Raw genomic sequence first — 16,926 nt, 5'->3', positions numbered from 1 at the left:
GTTGACACCCAGAAACGCCCCCTTCCTGTCAATCTTCTTGTGGCTGTCATTGTGACTGAAAACTTCGCTAGAACCTGTGCACAACCACAACGGGCTTTCTACCCATACGTAACGAGTGCGCATTGCGGGGCATACGCATGCCCCAAAATGCCGATTTTTAGCCTGATCGCTGCTCTGCGAACTGCAGCTAGCGATCAACTCGGAATGACCACCTACATGTATAGCACTACACGTATAGCACTGCATTACACAAATAGCACCACAGAATATGAATAGCACAACATTACAGGTATAGCACCGCACTACACGTATAGCACCACATTATATGACTAGCACCACATTACATACATTGCCACCGCATTACATACGTAGACACCGCATAAATAGGCCTATCATCATGGACAGACATTGGGCAGTTATAGGGCTGAAGGATGTTGCATTAGAGATTGTCCCAGGGCTGGCCGTGAGTGCTGCCTGGTCAGCTGGCATCCTGAGAACAAAGTACATCCTGTTCCTGTCCAGTCCCCAAACCAAACACTGTGACAGGTGACGCCCTAACCCTTACACTAACATGATAATGCAAATAATGTAATTAAAAATAACCTCTCTGCCGGGTCCCCTTCAGTGCTCAGTCGCCGCTCTGGCCAGTTCAGTGAGAGTGCGGGAGCTGGGGTGGCAGCGGGTGTAGTGAACCCGGCTCCGACCATCGCTTTGCTGCTGCTGCTGGGCCGGGCTCACTGAAGAGACCTTTGACCGGGGCTAGGGAGAGGATGCTGCTGGGCTGGTTAACTTTCTCCAGGTCCCCCATTGGTAGAACAGCATCACCACTTTTCACGGCTAGCGGCACCTGGAAGAGCCCGCTAGCCTAACTTCCGGATTGTTATCCAATGAACCACAAGTACTGGAAGCAGTGTGAGCCAGCCCAGCCTGAGTGTGAATCGACCTGGCTGAGGGGGATATGGGACCAGCCCATCGGAATCTGTCCTGGTGGGCCAATCCGCCCCTGCAAGCTGCCATAATACACATTTCTGAAGTTGCTAAAACATCAGCAAATGAAATGTAACAATTTGTCTTTTCATAGGTTTTGCATCCGAAAGCCATTGGCAATTCCTTACCTGTTATATTATTATTAAACCCTTCAGAATGACTTGTAGAACACACAAAGCAATCTATTTTCTAATACTGTACATACAGGGCCGGCTCCAGGCCTACTACCACCCTGAGCGAGAAAATTTAAAAGCGCCCCCGCTCCTGAAAAAGTGGGAGTGACCTCTGGAAAAGTGGGCGTGGCCTCGTAACTTCATATCATCAAACTATAAATGTATTTTCACACCCCCTCTACGCACACAATTAGCAGCCTTACACATAGCCACAGTAGTGTTCCTTACACACAATGTCTCAAGTATAGTGCCAGATACACATAATGTGCAGTGCCAGATAGACATGATATGCCCCGCAGCAGTGCCAGCTACACATGACATGCCCCGCAGCAGTGCCAGCTACACATGACATGTCCCGCAGCAGTGCCAGCTACACATGACATGTCCCGCAGCAGTGCCAGCTACACATGACATGCCCCCCAGCAGTGCCAGCTACACATGACATGCCCCCCAGCAGTGCCAGCTACACATGACATGCCCCCCAGCAGTGCCAGCTACACATGACATGCCCCCCAGCAGTGCCAGCTACACATGATAGTGTTCAATTTTTAAGGCAGGGTGCTGATCACAGGAAGGGCACATTTTTAAGTTAGGAGCGCAAAATTATGTACATACTGTAATGCTTGTTGTTCCCAAACCTATATGCCAAAGCATGGACAGTGCGCGCCGAAGGCACGCAGCAAAAATGAAGGGGAGTTACTTCGTGGGGAAGGTACGTGGCCACATAATAGTGGCAATTCGCATTACACCACACAGTAGTGCAGCTAATACACACTGCACCAGGTAGAACCTCCTATACACTTTGCGCCAGGCACAGCACTAGGCACATTGAACCAGGCACAGCACTGAGACACACTGCACCAGGGAGAGCACTGAGACACATTGCACCAGGGAGAGCACTGAGACACATTGCCTAGCCACAGATGCCTAGCGGGAACACTACATGACATGCCCCCAAGCAGTGCCAGCTACACGTGACATGCCCCCCAACAGTGCCAGCTACATGTGACATGCCCCCCAGCAGTGCCAGCTACACGTGACATGCCCCCCAGCAGTGCCAGCTACACGTGACATGCCCCCCAGCAGTGCCAGCTACATAAATGGCCACACAGTGCCAGATATGCCTCCACAGTGCCAAATACATAAATGCCCCCAGTGCCAGATACATAAATGCCCCCACAGTGCCAGATACATAAATGCCCCCACAGTGCAGATATGCCTCCACAGTGCCAGATACATAAATGCCCCCACAGTGACAGATACATAAATGCCCCCACAGTGCAGATATGCCTCCACAGTGCCAGATACATAAATGCCCCCACAGTGCCAGATACATAAATGCCCCTACAGTGCAGATATGCCTCCACAGTGCCAGATACATAAATGCCCCCACAGTGCCAGATACATAAGTGCCCCCACAGTGCCAGATACATAAGTGCCCCCACAGTGCCAGATATGCCCCCACAGTGCCAGATACATAAATGCCCCCACAGTGCCAGATACATAATTACCCCCACAGTGCCAGATACATAAGTGCCCCCACAGTGCAGATATGCCCCCACAGTGCCAGATACATAAATGCCCCCAGTGCCAGATGCATAAATGCCCCCAGTGCCAGATGCATAAATGCCCACAGTGCCAGATATGTCCCCACAGTGCCAGATATAAAAATGCCCACACAGTGCCAGATGTGTCCCCACAGTGTCAGATATAAAAATGCCCCCACAGTGCCAGATATGCCTCCAATGCCAGATACACATGTCCCATGCCCCCAGTGCCAGACATGTCCCCAGTGCCAGATATCCCCCCCCCCCCTCACCTGCCCCCGTGCTGCTCACCGGTCACCGCGTCTGTTGCTGATGCTGCTGCTCGGTGCTGCTCTTTGGTTGAGGGCAGGGAGGAGAGCGCAGCGTGCGCCTCTGCTAGGAGCCCTCAATCTCCGGCGGCCGCGGCGGTGTAGAGGTTCAACTAGGCGCCGGTCCGCAAGCCAATCAAAGCTTGCGGTCCGGCAGCCAATCAGCCTCAGCTGCTGGACCGTGAGCTCTGGTTGGCTCACGGGCCGGCGCCGGTTAGCGGGGAGGGGAGGGAGGGAGGGAAGCGGACTGCAGCTGTAGCGACGGCTCCAGGCTCCAATATGGCGGCCAGAGCTAGCGGCGCCCATAAAGTGCGGCGCCCATAAAGTGCGGCGCCCTGTTCGGCCGCTCTATTGGAACATGCCTGGGGCTGGCCCTGTGTATATATTATTAAAGCCAAGATCACTGTATGCAAAGGCAAATTTACAGTACATATAGGGGGAGTGACAGATTATCTACTTTCAAGAGCAGTTAACAATTCCAGCGTGTTTTATTCCAATACAGTACCTACATTTCAGCAAGGGACAATTTTTAATATACTGTGCCGTGTCAAGGTGCTTCAATAGACAACATTTCTTAATTCTATTATACAGGACAATTGGTGCATGTCATAGCCCTAATTTGCATATTCTAACATTTAAAGTAGGCTGAAAAAGCCAGTAAATGAAGGTTTAAGGAGCATAACAAGAGTTGGTGTGGAGAATATTTATTGAGCTTGAATTGCAATTTTTTGTTGTTGAAAGAATTAATATTTGAAATAATTATTAAATAGCCTTGCTTATGGCACTTTAGATCCAAACACTTCGAAACATTACGTTAAAGCAGCTTTTTACCTGATGCAAATATACTGGAAAAGTCCAAAGAGTTGTGCCCATGGCTATTCAAATGTCCTCCCTCATTCTGCAGAGCAATGACCTTCTCCTTCAGCATTTTGCTTTGATCATAATCTTCTTCATCTTGACATATCTGAGGAGATATATCTATTGTGGAAACAATAAAATAAATAGGGACACTATTGCACTCATTCGTTTGCCCATCCAACATTATTTATATAAATTTTGCGCAAAAGATGTTTTTTTTGGATATATACAAAACCACCACATTAGCCTATGATCCATGACTACATTTAAGATTTGCTGTAGACCGCATAGTACATTACAACTCATAAAAAGCAAGTGTAAAATAACTGACTTTTGGAGAGAGCAATTTCTTAAAAAGTCTAAAATAATGCTGAAGTCTACAAATAGAACATGTTCACTTAGGCACATGTTACTTCCAACATGGTGGACACAGATATTGGCATATTTAGCATAGGATGACAGTGTTATTTTGACCACTGTCAAAAATATCATTTACATTTTTATTTAAATGCCACTTGTGAAGAGAGACATTTCACTTTATATTACACATTATACTGAGCAGTAATTATGCAACACATAACTAATGTAACTAATGCTTCCTGTACATACATTTATGTCATACTTGCCTACCTGACCCTCTCCATGAGGGAGAAAATGCTCTGTTCCTGGACTTTCCTGGTAATGTATGATTGCCATCACCTGTGGTGAGCTATTTAATTGATAAGAAAGGTGTTTCGCCACAGGTGATGGCAATCATACATTACCAGGAAAGTCCAGGAACAGAGCATTTTCTCCCTCATGGAGAGGGTCAGGTAGGCAAGTATGAATGTAGTTCAGGGCTGGCCAAACCGGTCCTCGAGATCTACCAACAGTTCATGTTTTCCAGGCCTCCTGGAGAGCTGTAGAATTGTCAGTTAGGAATGAATGCAGCACATCTTAATTAGTAATGACTACACCTGTGCACCAGCTAGGTGGTCTGAAAAATGTGAACTGTTGGTAGATCTCGAGGACTGGTTTGGCCAGCCCTGATGTAGTTGTACATAGGGGTAATTCCAAGTTGATCGCAGCAAGAAATATTTTAGCAGTTGGGCAAAACCATGTGCACTGCAGGGGGGGGCAGATATAACATGTGCAGAGAGAGTTAGATTTGGGTGTGGTGTGTTCAATCTGCAATCTAAATTGCAGTGTAAAAATAAAGCAGCCAGTATTTACCCTGCACAGAAACAAAATAACCCACCCAAATCTAACTCTTTCTGCACATGTTATATCTGCCTCCCCTGCAGTGCACATGGTTTTGCCCAACTGCTAAAAAAATTTCTGCTGCGATCAACTTGGTATTACCCCCATAATACTCTCACATGAGATGTAACATTTAATAGGATAAGGCAGAGGTTCCCAAACGCGGTCCTCAAGGCACCCCAAGAGTCCTGGTTTTAAATGTATCCATGCTTGGACACAGGTGACTAAATTAGCACCTTAGTCAATTTGATGTAACCATCTGTGCTGAGCCATGGATATACCTAAAACCTGGACTGTTGAGGTGCCTTGAGGACCGCGTTTGGGAACCTCTGGGATAAGGGCAAGGGTAAAATAGCACACAGAAGGTGGAAAGCCAGTGACGTGCGGTGAGATGAGGCAGGTGAGGCAGAGACTTTCCTGTCATACTAACGTATAACTAAGAGTTTTGACTATAAAAAGTATATAAAAAAAATACAGAGAATATATTAGAAATATCAACTTTGTATTATTCTAACCATTTTTATAGCCAAAACTCTGGAGTAAAAAGTCTATGACCTTTCCTCACTACCTTTTCCGCACATCTCTGATCAAAACTCACCAAATTTGCAGCAGTATATACTGCTGCTCCTGTGTATAATGCCCACAGATACCCTTTGGCTAATATATTGTATTGTGTGTAAATCTGGTGCTAGTACTAGCCAATGCCTCCTGAACCATTTACCTCATCACACGTCCCTGGTGAAAAGGTTTATGAGCAAATCACCACAGGACTCTGAAGAGCTACAGAAGTGTTTCTACAGTTATTAGGTCAACCCCATATGTCAATAGGAACATGGACAGATGCCGACATAGTAAAAAGGTCAGAATATGAAAGGTCGACAATGAAAAAGGTCGACATGGACAAAAGGCCAACAGGGTCTAAAGGTAGACATGACAATGGTCAACACACTTTTTTTTGCATTTTTGGGGTTAGTGTGGATAGTTTTTTCATCTGGGACCAACATTTGTTTAAACGCGGCCTCGCCTCGCAGGCTTACCACACTTCAAGTACGGTATTTCGCTCACCACAAGGTTACTAAAGGTTATGATTTGTGATATGGATAGTCAAGGATGGAAAAAGTTCAAAAACATGAAAAAAAACATAAAAAATATGTATAGGCCATATGTGTGTCGAACATTGTCATGTCCACCATATGAACCTGTCGACATTTCGAAACTGTCAACCTTTTCCAGTGTGTCATATGTCGACCTTTTGACCAAGTCGACATTGTGCCTGTCGACCGTATGAAGTCAACCTAATGTAAGACAACCCATAGTCCGGATCCTGAACAAAGGCTGCAGCATCACTTTCTGTATAATAGAAACTAGAGATGAGCGGGCTCAGTTCTCTGAAAACTGAGCCCATCCGATCCAAGGAAACCTGAGCGGCTGCTCGGGTTTTCCCACCTTACTCATATTTCAAATGAGAAATAACTTCATCATGCCGACATTGGATCTCACAGTTTTTGGACTCTATTTAAGTACCTACAGAAGCGACTCTGAAGCCACTATTTCACAGTGGATGCTGGATGGGAAGCATACCCACTAGACTGCTAGAGCACTATGGACTGTGAGCATATCCACTAGACTGCCAGGGCATAATATTAATCCTTTACTGCAGGGACGTGTGGTGAGGTAACTTTCTCAGGAGGCACTGGCTAGTACCAGAGCCAGATTTACACACAATATATGAGCCAAAGGGTACATGTGGGCATTATGCAAAGGTACGGAAAAGATAAGCAGGTGAGGGACTGCCTCACCTGCCATAGACTTTTTACTCCAGAGATTTGACTATAAAATGATTAGAAAAATACAAAGAAGATATTTTTTACGTATTCTTTGTAGTTTTCATATACTTTATATAGTCAAAACTCTGACACAAACGTTAATATGACAGGAAAGGCTCTGCCTCACCCCACCGAACGTCACTGCTTTACTGGTGCACTACACAGACCAGAGTTCCTTCTAAATAACAAAAGGCAGCATTATACATTTTTAATGCAATTAACTATTACATTAACCCTTTATTGGTACACAGTCACATTGGTGCTGTAACTGCCTGCTGTGCAGCCCAGAGCTCCTAATACATGGGCAGCATTAACCATTGATGCACACTGGTGTTCTTTTTTTGTCACCACAGTGCAGCAATAACCCTTTATTGGTGCACACTGGTGTGTGCCACCATTACTATGATAAGCACTGCAGTTTGTAAAAAAAATAAAAAAAAGTTACGTTTTTCATGGGGGGTTTTTGTACAGCTTGTGTGTGGTGTAGGTGCCATACCCCACTGCATTTGTTCACAACTTCACATGTCTGTAATTGCTGATTCGTTTTGACATTTGTTTTTAAAATTATGTCAAAAATCATTTGTTGGTAAATGTGTGATTTAGACCCTTAAACACAAAATTGACCAAAAATTTACCAAACAAAAAATTGACTTTTAGTAAATATACCCCCTGGTTGGGTCTAAAAGAATTGTCCAAAATTAGTGACACCTGTACCGTAACTCCATCTGATACGGTCAACATCCAAAGAATGGTGGAGGATTATTTTAATGATAGAGTAAAAACATGTCACAGGGTCCCTTTGACTACTGGAAGTTAAAAATGGCAATTTGGAGGTCCCTGTATAAACTTGATTTGCATTACTTAAGCTGCCCACCTTCCAATGTGTATTCAGAAAGTGTTGTCTGCAATCTGCATAGAAGGCTACTTCCTCAAAATGTGGAAAAGAGAATGTTTATCAAAATTAACTACAAATTCCATGAGGAAGACCTTTACTGGCAATTACTTCAAAGTACAGAGGCTTCTGTAATGGTGGATTCTAGCAGGGATGAATTAATATTGTGTGGGGATGATGTAAACACTGATGAGGATGAGAGTGAGGATAACAATGATGATGACATCTTGCCACTGTAGAGATCATTGAGAGCACTATTAGCTTAGCTGCCTTAAGCCCATTTACAGCTTGTTTTGTGGGTATTCAAACAAAACAAGCACTTCAGCACACAAGTGGCAGTCCTTGTTGCTAAAGTGCTTGGTTTGTTAATCTGTGCATGTCTTTTTTAATATCCAACATAAGTGTGTGTGGGACGGCACACGGACACTTCCCTTTTGCACCACTTTTCTTTTCGGACACTGCTGTGTGGCAGTGTTTCATAGATGTGCTATACACTGCTGTTTCTTTGTGCCGCTGCTCTGTTGCATAGAAGCCAGTTAGCTCGGTGTACAGTATCCTTTGGCCATTATTGGTGAAAGCAAAACTGTGAGCTGTGAGGTGGTCAAAACTGACTGGAAAGTAATGTTATTGAGTAAATAATACTGTAGGGGGGAAAAAGACTCACATTATGTGATTTTAACAGTTTTTATTATTAAAATAAAAAATGCATATCCAAAACATGTTAATACAGATTTAAAACCAAAACCAAAACAAGGAGGTTGGCATGCATCTCTAATAAAATCAAGTGAATGTGATTGATTCGCTCCACATACAGTACATCTACAGAAAGATTCAGTGTTTGCCTTCCTTGTTCTACTATGATTTCTTTCTTTATTTCTTTATTTTGGACATATTGTACACTTGATATCCAGAATGCACTCTAAACAGGCATACAGTAGCAAAGGATTAACTCAAGCAACTGAATTGAATTGGGCTTGCTCCTAAAGAATTTGGAAGCCAGCAGAGGGGATGCAGTCAATTTACCGACAATCAAAATCCCGACGGTCAAAATACCGACATGGTCAAAATACCAACATTTAAAATACTGACAAGGTCAAAATACAGACATTTATAATGTCGACAGGTCAAAAAGTCGACATGGGATTTTCATGATTTTTTCATTGAAACCGACTTGTTCATACTTTACCATCCCAGTGGACCTGGAGGGGGAATATAATAGTGTGCCGAGTGCAGCGAGGCACCGTGCCCGAAGCATGGCGAGCGCAGCGGGGGGACACGATACACATATATTGTGTCCATGTCGACATACAAAAACCAATGAAACCTTGTGTCGGTTTTTTGAGCTGTCGACATTTTAAATGTCGGTATTTTGTCCATGTCGGGATTTTGACCACCGGTCAATTGCTGTCAGGATTATGATTGTAGGTATTTCATACTGATCCCCAGCAGAGTTCACCATGATGATTATAATTACCATTATGCAACAGGATTAAGAACTGCCTACCATCATTTATAATATTTCAATATCTTAAAACCTGCAGTTAATTGCTATTTTTATATAATAGAATAATAAGATAAAATGCAGTCAGTAAGTTTTTTCCATTTAAACCAGATAACTCGAAAAGGACACATATTTCATTCAGGTACATTGTTTTTCAATAACCTTTGTACAGTTTTAGAATTACATTTGGGATAAGTGTGCTAAACCCATCTCTAAATGAAAATATTTAAAATGTTTCCATCCACAGCTTAGTACTAAAAGAATGTAAAATACAGCCACCTGGACTTCAGAAAAACTGCAGCAATAACCTTTGTACAGTTTTAGAATTACATTTGGGATAAGTGTGCTAAACCCATCTCTAAATGAAAATATTTAAAATGTTTCCATCCACAGCTTAGTACTAAAATAATGTAAAATACAGCCACCTGGACTTCAGAAAAACTGCAGCAAGGTTTCCTGCACACTATATTATTATTTATGATTCTTTACCAATGTTTAAACATCTTATTGTTTTTGATTACTGCTTGATGCTTATTTTTTATATCATCTTCATACTGAAATCTTGATTTAGTTGTTTGTGGCGCTTACTGATGTGTATTCTTTTCTACACATTGTGATTATAATCGGGATCGGTATGGGATCTCGGCATACAGGGTGCCGGCTGTCACTATACCGACAGCGGCAATCTGTCCACCAGAATGCCAGCAGCGAGGCAAGCGCATCGAGGCCCCTTGTGAGCTCACTGTGCTCGCCACGCTGCAGGCACAGTGGCTGGCTTTGCTTGCCACAGGTTCTGTTCTTCCTCTATGGGTGTCGTGGACACCCACAGAGGGAGAATCACCTAACTCGCAGGTATTCCGGTAGCAGTATTGTACCCCTGTTGGGATTTTGGCATTGGTATTGCGGTCGCCAGGATCCCTACTGGCGATATGTTAAACACATACCTTATAATCTATAGGGTTTTCATATTGTAGTGTTATTGTATTCAGCATTACTTGTGTTTTTATTGTTAGTTAGGATTTCTAATCTTTAGAGATAATTGCTTAATAAAATTAATTAGCCATTTTGATTATGATAGGCATGTTCTCAAGCTTAGAGGGTAAACTGCCTTAGGCTATACTGTAGCTTCAGAAAGGAGTTGTACTCTCCGAAACATTGCTGCTGAGCCTTTCATTTTTGAAGTTCTGAAGTCCCATTTGAGTGCCACTTGTCGGCGGGGGTGGGGTGGGGGGGATGAAGTAACTAGGCACCCCTGCAAGAGCCTCGCAGCAACAGCAGTGTGCCTAGGTAGTATGTACACAGTTTGGGAACCATCAAGCGTTCCCAGAAAACTCACCTCTTCAGGCAAGCTTATCAAATTCCAGAACTGCTCACACAACCTTCATAAGTTTTCCTATCCAATTACATCCCCACTGTACAGCCCACACATATCCTCACATATTTTCGCTTTCTTCATTTTTCCTTCTTCCTGACCCTGGTTCATCATTTCTGTGTGTCCATCTCATGCAGCCCACCAAGAACTTTTGCAATCTGGTATACAATTATGCAATGGATAGCACCTATCCTTGTTCATCAATGCCTTTTCCCCCTATAGATTGTAAGCTTGTGAGTAGGGCCTTCCTACCTCCATGACTGTTATTACCCAGTTTTATTTTATCACTGTTGTTTCCAATTGTAAAGCGCAACCTAATTTGCTGCACTATATAAAAAAGTTAATAAGTAACCACTGTACTAAGGACATTTTTTTTTTTAAAAGAACTTTTTATTAGGCAGATCACAAAAATATACATCATACAGATAGCAAAGACATTTGAGCATCAAAACAAAGGCTGAGATTGAAGCATCTGCTATGAACATACAATAAACATACTGTAAAGGTGATCCAATTTTACGAGAAGGAGAGTGAGCAGAATGTGCTTTCTCAAAGTCACAAATAAAAGGAGATGAAAGAGAATCGAAAGTGAAGAAAGGATAGGAAGAACAGTTGTAGAAAAGAGAGGTGCAAAGAAATTGGGATGGACCATGGATAGAGGTTGCAGCAGTAAAACCAGTTCAGGAAATCAGCTACGAAATGGAGATGGGACATTCTGAGTGGTCAGCCAGGGGGCCCAGACTTTATCAAATGACTTAGATGAATGGTTAATTATGCTAGTCATATATTCCATTTTATGAACATACCAAATCCGTGACAGAATGGACTGCATAGGTGATGGAATAGGTTTTTTCCAATCTATAGCTATTTGACATGTCATGGCAGTGGAGATACAGTATGTCGTAGCAGTTTATTTTGGTGTCTGGAGAGGGTGGGGAGGTTAAGAGGAAGAAGGAAAAATCTGGGGTCAGAAGGGACGGGAACCTCGAATAGATGCGAGAGGAGGGTGATTACTTCTTGCCATATTGCAGAGATCTGTGGACAAGCCCACCATATATGTAAGAAGGTACCTTCTTCTGAGCATCCTCTCCAACACCTATCCAAGGTGTCCGGAAACATAGCTTCAAACCGGGAAGGTACATAGTACCACCGGTATAAAAGCTTATAGGTATTTTCTTTAATTTTGACGCAGATGGAACTAGAAGCAGCATTGTCCCATATTTCTGACCATTCCTCAGAATCTAAATTTGTTCCCAAATCCGCTTCCCATGCCAACACATGGGAATCCCGTGTAGGGGACTCATCTTCAATAAACAGTGTATATATCTTGGAGATAAGTCCTCTGGTTGAAGATCACCACCAACAAATAGATTCAAAGGAAGACAAAGGCCTTCCTGTCAATACGGATTTAATCTTGGAGTGAAAGTGGCGTATTTGTAAAAAACTGAAAAATTCTTTAGCTGGGATTGCTGCTTGTTCCTGAATATCTGAAAATTGAGGGAAGTTATCGTTAGCAGTGATATCATTTAAGTACAGAATGTTCCCTGCCTCCCAGGAATTTAAAGACGACTGACACATGCCAGGGGGGAAGTCAGGATTCTGAAATAGTGGGATAAGGGGAGACGAGCCCGAGGATAGCTTAAACCCCCTGTTAATAAAATCCCACATGGCCAATGAGTGAGAGACTATAGGATGAGAGGAGACATTTCGAGGACGGCGAGTCCTGGGAAGCCACAAGAGGGAGCAGAGCGTTGATAAACCTATTTCCTCAGCTTCAATGTTAACCCAGACCTTCCCTGCATTAGAAGTGCACCACTGCACACATTACGAGAGCTGTGCCACGAAATAGTATTTCCAGAAATTGGGAATTCCCAGTTGGCCACCTCGGGAAGGACGCTGAAGCAAAGTCAATTTAATCCGGGGACGTTTTTGAGCCCATATAAATTGGGAAGAGTTAAATTGCAAAAATTTTAAAACATAAGGAGGGATATATATCGGTAAGGTTTGGAATAAGTATAATAGCCGGGGAAGTACATTCATCTTTAAGGAATTTATTCTGCCTATCCAAGATATAAAATACCCAGACCACAGGTGAAAGTTAAATTTAATGTGGTCCAGGATGCGGGGATAGTTGGCCTGAAATAATTGATGATGGAGGTGGGTTAAATAATTACCCAGGTATTTAATTTTCTGTTTATGCCACGTAAAAGGGAATGAAGCTTCAAGGGCTTGTTTAGATGAAGCAGGGATATAAAAATTGAGAACTTCGGTTTTGTTGGCATTGATTTTATAACCCGAGTATTGGGAGTATAACTCTATCTCGGAGAGGAGAGGTTGCAGAGATCGGGTGGGGTCAGAAAGAGAAATTAGCACATCAGCCACATATAATGCTATTTTGTGTTCTGAGGGACCCATTGATAGACCCAATATGTTAGTATTACAAAGGATCCATGCCACTGGGGGCTCCATAAATAGAGCAAATATAAGGACGAAAGAGGGCAGCCTTGTCTAGTGTCGTTGGCAATCCCGAAGCTAGTGGAGGTAACAGTGTTAATAGATACTCTTGCTGCCGGGGAGCGATAGAGTGCCGAAACACCTTCGTAGAATTTACCAGAGAAACCCATCTTGTGGAGGACTTCAAAAATAAAAGTCCATGATATGCAAGCAAACGCTTTTTCAGTGTCTATGGCTAGGATAAGAGAAGGAAGCTAATGTCTATGAATGGAGTGGACAAGGTCTATGGCTCTCCTGGTGTTGTCAGAGGCCTGGCATCCCGGAATGAAACCAATTTAGGATGAATTAAGTGAGGAAGGAGCAGAGCCAAAAGCGAGGCTAAAATTTTGGCATATATTTTCACTTCTACATTCAATAATGAAACAGGTCTATAGCTAAGACATTTAGTAGGGTCCTTATCGGGTTTTGGAATCACCACTATATCGGCTAAAGTCGTGGCAGGGGCAAAAGACGCACCATCAAGAATGTCAATAAAAAGAGAGATAAGATGTGGAGCTAACTCCTTCGCAAATACTTTGTAATATTGGGCGGAAAATCCATTGGGGCCCGGAGCGGCAGAGGATCTCATTGATTGTATGATGGCCACAGTCTCCTCCACTGAGAAGATTCATTGAGGGTTAATAGCTGGGATTCCAATATACATGGCAAGGGAGTGGAGGAGAGGTATGAACGCACTTCCTCAAGCCTAGTAGAAGATACCAGGGAATGGTCGGGGAGATTATAAAGGGAGCTATAAAAAGACTGTAATTCTTCAACCATCTCCTCTGGATCGTAAGTTTATGAGAATATAGTTTGTCCACCATGCCCTTAGCTTGATTGCATCTGAGCTTGTTTGCCAACATCGAATCAATTTGATCAGTTTTGTCGTAAAAGCGTTGGCGAAGTTTCTGCAAAACAAGTGCGGCGCGGTTGGACAAAAGTGTATTTAATTGCCCTTTTAAACATTCAATTTGAGACAGCAGGGAGGTGCAGGGAGATGTCTTGTGTTGGGCAGTCAATACAGAAATTTGCGATTCAAGAGACAGAATATCTTGTGTAGCTTTTTCTCTGACGTCCTAGTGGATGCTGGAAACTCCGTAAGGACCATGGGGAATAGCGGCTCCGCAGGAGACTGGGCACAACTAAAGAAAGCTTTAGGACTACCTGGTGTGCACTGGCTCCTCCCTCTATGACCCTACTCCAGACCTCAGTTAGAATTTTGTGCCCGGCTGAGCTGGATGCACACTAGGGGCTCTCCTGAGCTCTTAAAAAAAGAAAGTTTATTTTAGGTTTTTTATTTTCAGTGAGATCTGCTGGCAACAGACTCACTGCTACGAGGGACTAAGGGGAGAGAAGCGAACCTACCTGCTTGCAGCTAGCTTGGGCTTCTAGGCTACTGGACACCATTAGCTCCAGAGGGATCGAACACAGGCCCAGCCTCGGTCGTCCGGTCCCGGAGCCGCGCCGCCGTCCCCCTTACAGAGCCAGAAGCAAGAAGAGGGTCCTGGAAATCGGCGGCAGAAGACTTCGGTCTTCATCAAGGTAGCGCACAGCACTGCAGCTGTGTGCCATTGCTTCCCATGCACACCTCACACTCCGGTCACTGATGGGTGCAGGGCGCTGGGGGGGGGGGGCGCCCTGGGCTGCAATATTGAGTACCTTGGCTGGCAAATAACACATAATATAGTCATAGAGACTATATATGTGTAAAATACCCCTGCCAGATATACATAGAAAAAAGCGGGAGAAGTCCGCCGAAAAAGGGGCGGGGCTATCTCCCTCAGCACACTGGCGCCATTTTCCCTCACAGCTCCGCTGGAAGGATCGCTCCCAGGCTCTCCCCTGCAGTTTCCAGACTACATAGGGTAAAAAAGAGAGGGGGGGCACTAAATTTAGGCGCAATATTGTGTATACAAGCAGCTATTGGGAAAAATCACTCAGTTATAGTGTTAATCCCTGTGTTATATAGCGCTGTTGGTGTGTGCTGGCATACTCTCTCTCTGTCTCCCCAAAGGGCTTTGTGGGGTCCTGTCCTCAGTCAGAGCATTCCCTGTGTGTGTGCGGTGTGTCGGTACGGCTGTGTCGGCATGTTTGATGAGGAGGCTTATGTGGAGGCGGAGCAGGTGCCGATAAATGTGATGTCACCCCCTGCGGGGTCGACACCTGAGTGGATGGTTATGTGGAAGGAATTACGCGACAGTGTCGACTCCTTACATAAAAGGTTTGACGACATAGCAGATGTGGGACAGCCGGCTTCTCAGCCTGTGCCTGCCCAGACGTCTCTAAAGCCATCGGAGGCTCTAAAACGCCCGCTACCTCAGATGGCAGACACAGATGTCGACACGGATACTGACTCCAGTGTCAACGATGATGAGACTAGTGTACATTCCAATAGAGCCACCCGTTACATGATTACGGCAATGAAAAATGTGTTGCATATTTCTGATATTACCCCAGGTACCACAAAAAAGGGTATTATGTTTGGGGGGGAAAAAACTACCAGTGGTTTTTCCCCCATCTGATGAATTAAATGAAGTGTGTGAAGAAGCGTGGGCTTCCCCCGATAAGAAACTGGTAATTTCTAAAAGGTTACTAATGGCGTACCCTTTCCCGCCAGAGGACAGGTCACGTTGGGAGACATCCCCTAGGGTGGATAAAGCGCTCACACGTCTGTCAAAAAAGGTGGCACTACCGTCTCCGGACACGGCCGCCCTAAATGAGCCTGCAGATAGAAAGCAGGAGGCTATCCTGAAGTCTGTATATACACACTCAGGTATTATACTGAGACCGGCTATTGCTTCAGCATGGATGTGCAGTGCTGCAGCTGCGTGGTCAGATTCCCTGTCGGAAAACATTGATACCCTAGACAGGGACACTATATTGCTAACCGTAGAGCATATTAAAGACGCTGTCTTGTACATGAGAGATGCACAGAGGGATATTTGCCGGCTGGCATCTAAAATAAACGCAATGTCCATTTCTGCCAGGAGAGGATTGTGGACTCGGCAGTGGACAGGAGATGCAGATTCAAAAAGGCACATGGAAGTATTGCCTTACAAGGGTGAGGTGTTGTTTGGGGATGGTCTCTCGGACCTCGTTTCCACAGCGACAACTGGGAAGTCAGCATTTTTACCCCATGTTCCCTCACAGCCAAAGAAAGCACCGTATTATCAGGTACAGTCCTTTCGGCCCCAGAAAGGCAAGCGGGTTAGAGGCGCATCCTTTCTGCCCAGAGGCAGAGGTAGAGGGAAAAAGCTGCAACATACAGCCAGTTCCCAGGAACAAAAGTCCTCCCCCGCTTCCTCTAAGTCCACCGCATGACGCTTGGGCTCCACAGGCGGAGCCAGGTACGGTGGGGGCCCGTCTCAAGAACTTCAGCGACCAGTGGGCTCGCTCACGGGTGGATCCCTGGATTCTACAAGTAGTATCTCAGGGGTACAAGCTGGAATTCGAGACGTCTCCCCCTCGCCGTTTCCTCAAATCTGCCTTGCCGACAGCTCCCCCGGACAGGGAGACAGTGCTGGAGGCGATTCACAAGCTGTATTCTCAGCAGGTGATAATCAAGGTACCCCTCCTTCAACAAGGACGGGGTTACTATTCCACAATGTTTGTGGTACCGAAACCGGACGGTTCGGTGAGACCCATTTTAAATTTAAAATCCTTGAACACTTATATAAGAAGGTTCAAGTTCAAGATGGAATCGCTCAGGGCGGTGATTGCAAGCCTGGAC

General features: G+C 44.6%; 1 protein-coding gene across 2 annotated transcripts in view; it reads right to left on the bottom strand.

Annotated features, from left to right (window-relative positions):
- The window catches only part of LOC134927892 (glutamate decarboxylase 1-like), a 308,357-nt gene that overhangs the window by 218,786 nt on the left and 72,645 nt on the right, over positions 1–16,926 (bottom strand). For both annotated transcript variants that reach the window (XM_063922977.1, XM_063922976.1), the window contains exon 2: positions 3,847–3,993. In XM_063922977.1, the coding sequence (XP_063779047.1) occupies positions 3,847–3,993 (147 nt within the window). The remainder of the gene's footprint in view (positions 1–3,846; positions 3,994–16,926) is intronic.

This window comes from Pseudophryne corroboree, chromosome 5 (genome assembly GCF_028390025.1).
Source record: "Pseudophryne corroboree isolate aPseCor3 chromosome 5, aPseCor3.hap2, whole genome shotgun sequence".
Lineage (NCBI taxonomy): Eukaryota > Metazoa > Chordata > Amphibia > Anura > Myobatrachidae > Pseudophryne > Pseudophryne corroboree.
The sequence above is the reverse complement of the archived record's forward strand: the minus strand, read 5'-3'. Positions and strand labels throughout refer to the sequence as shown.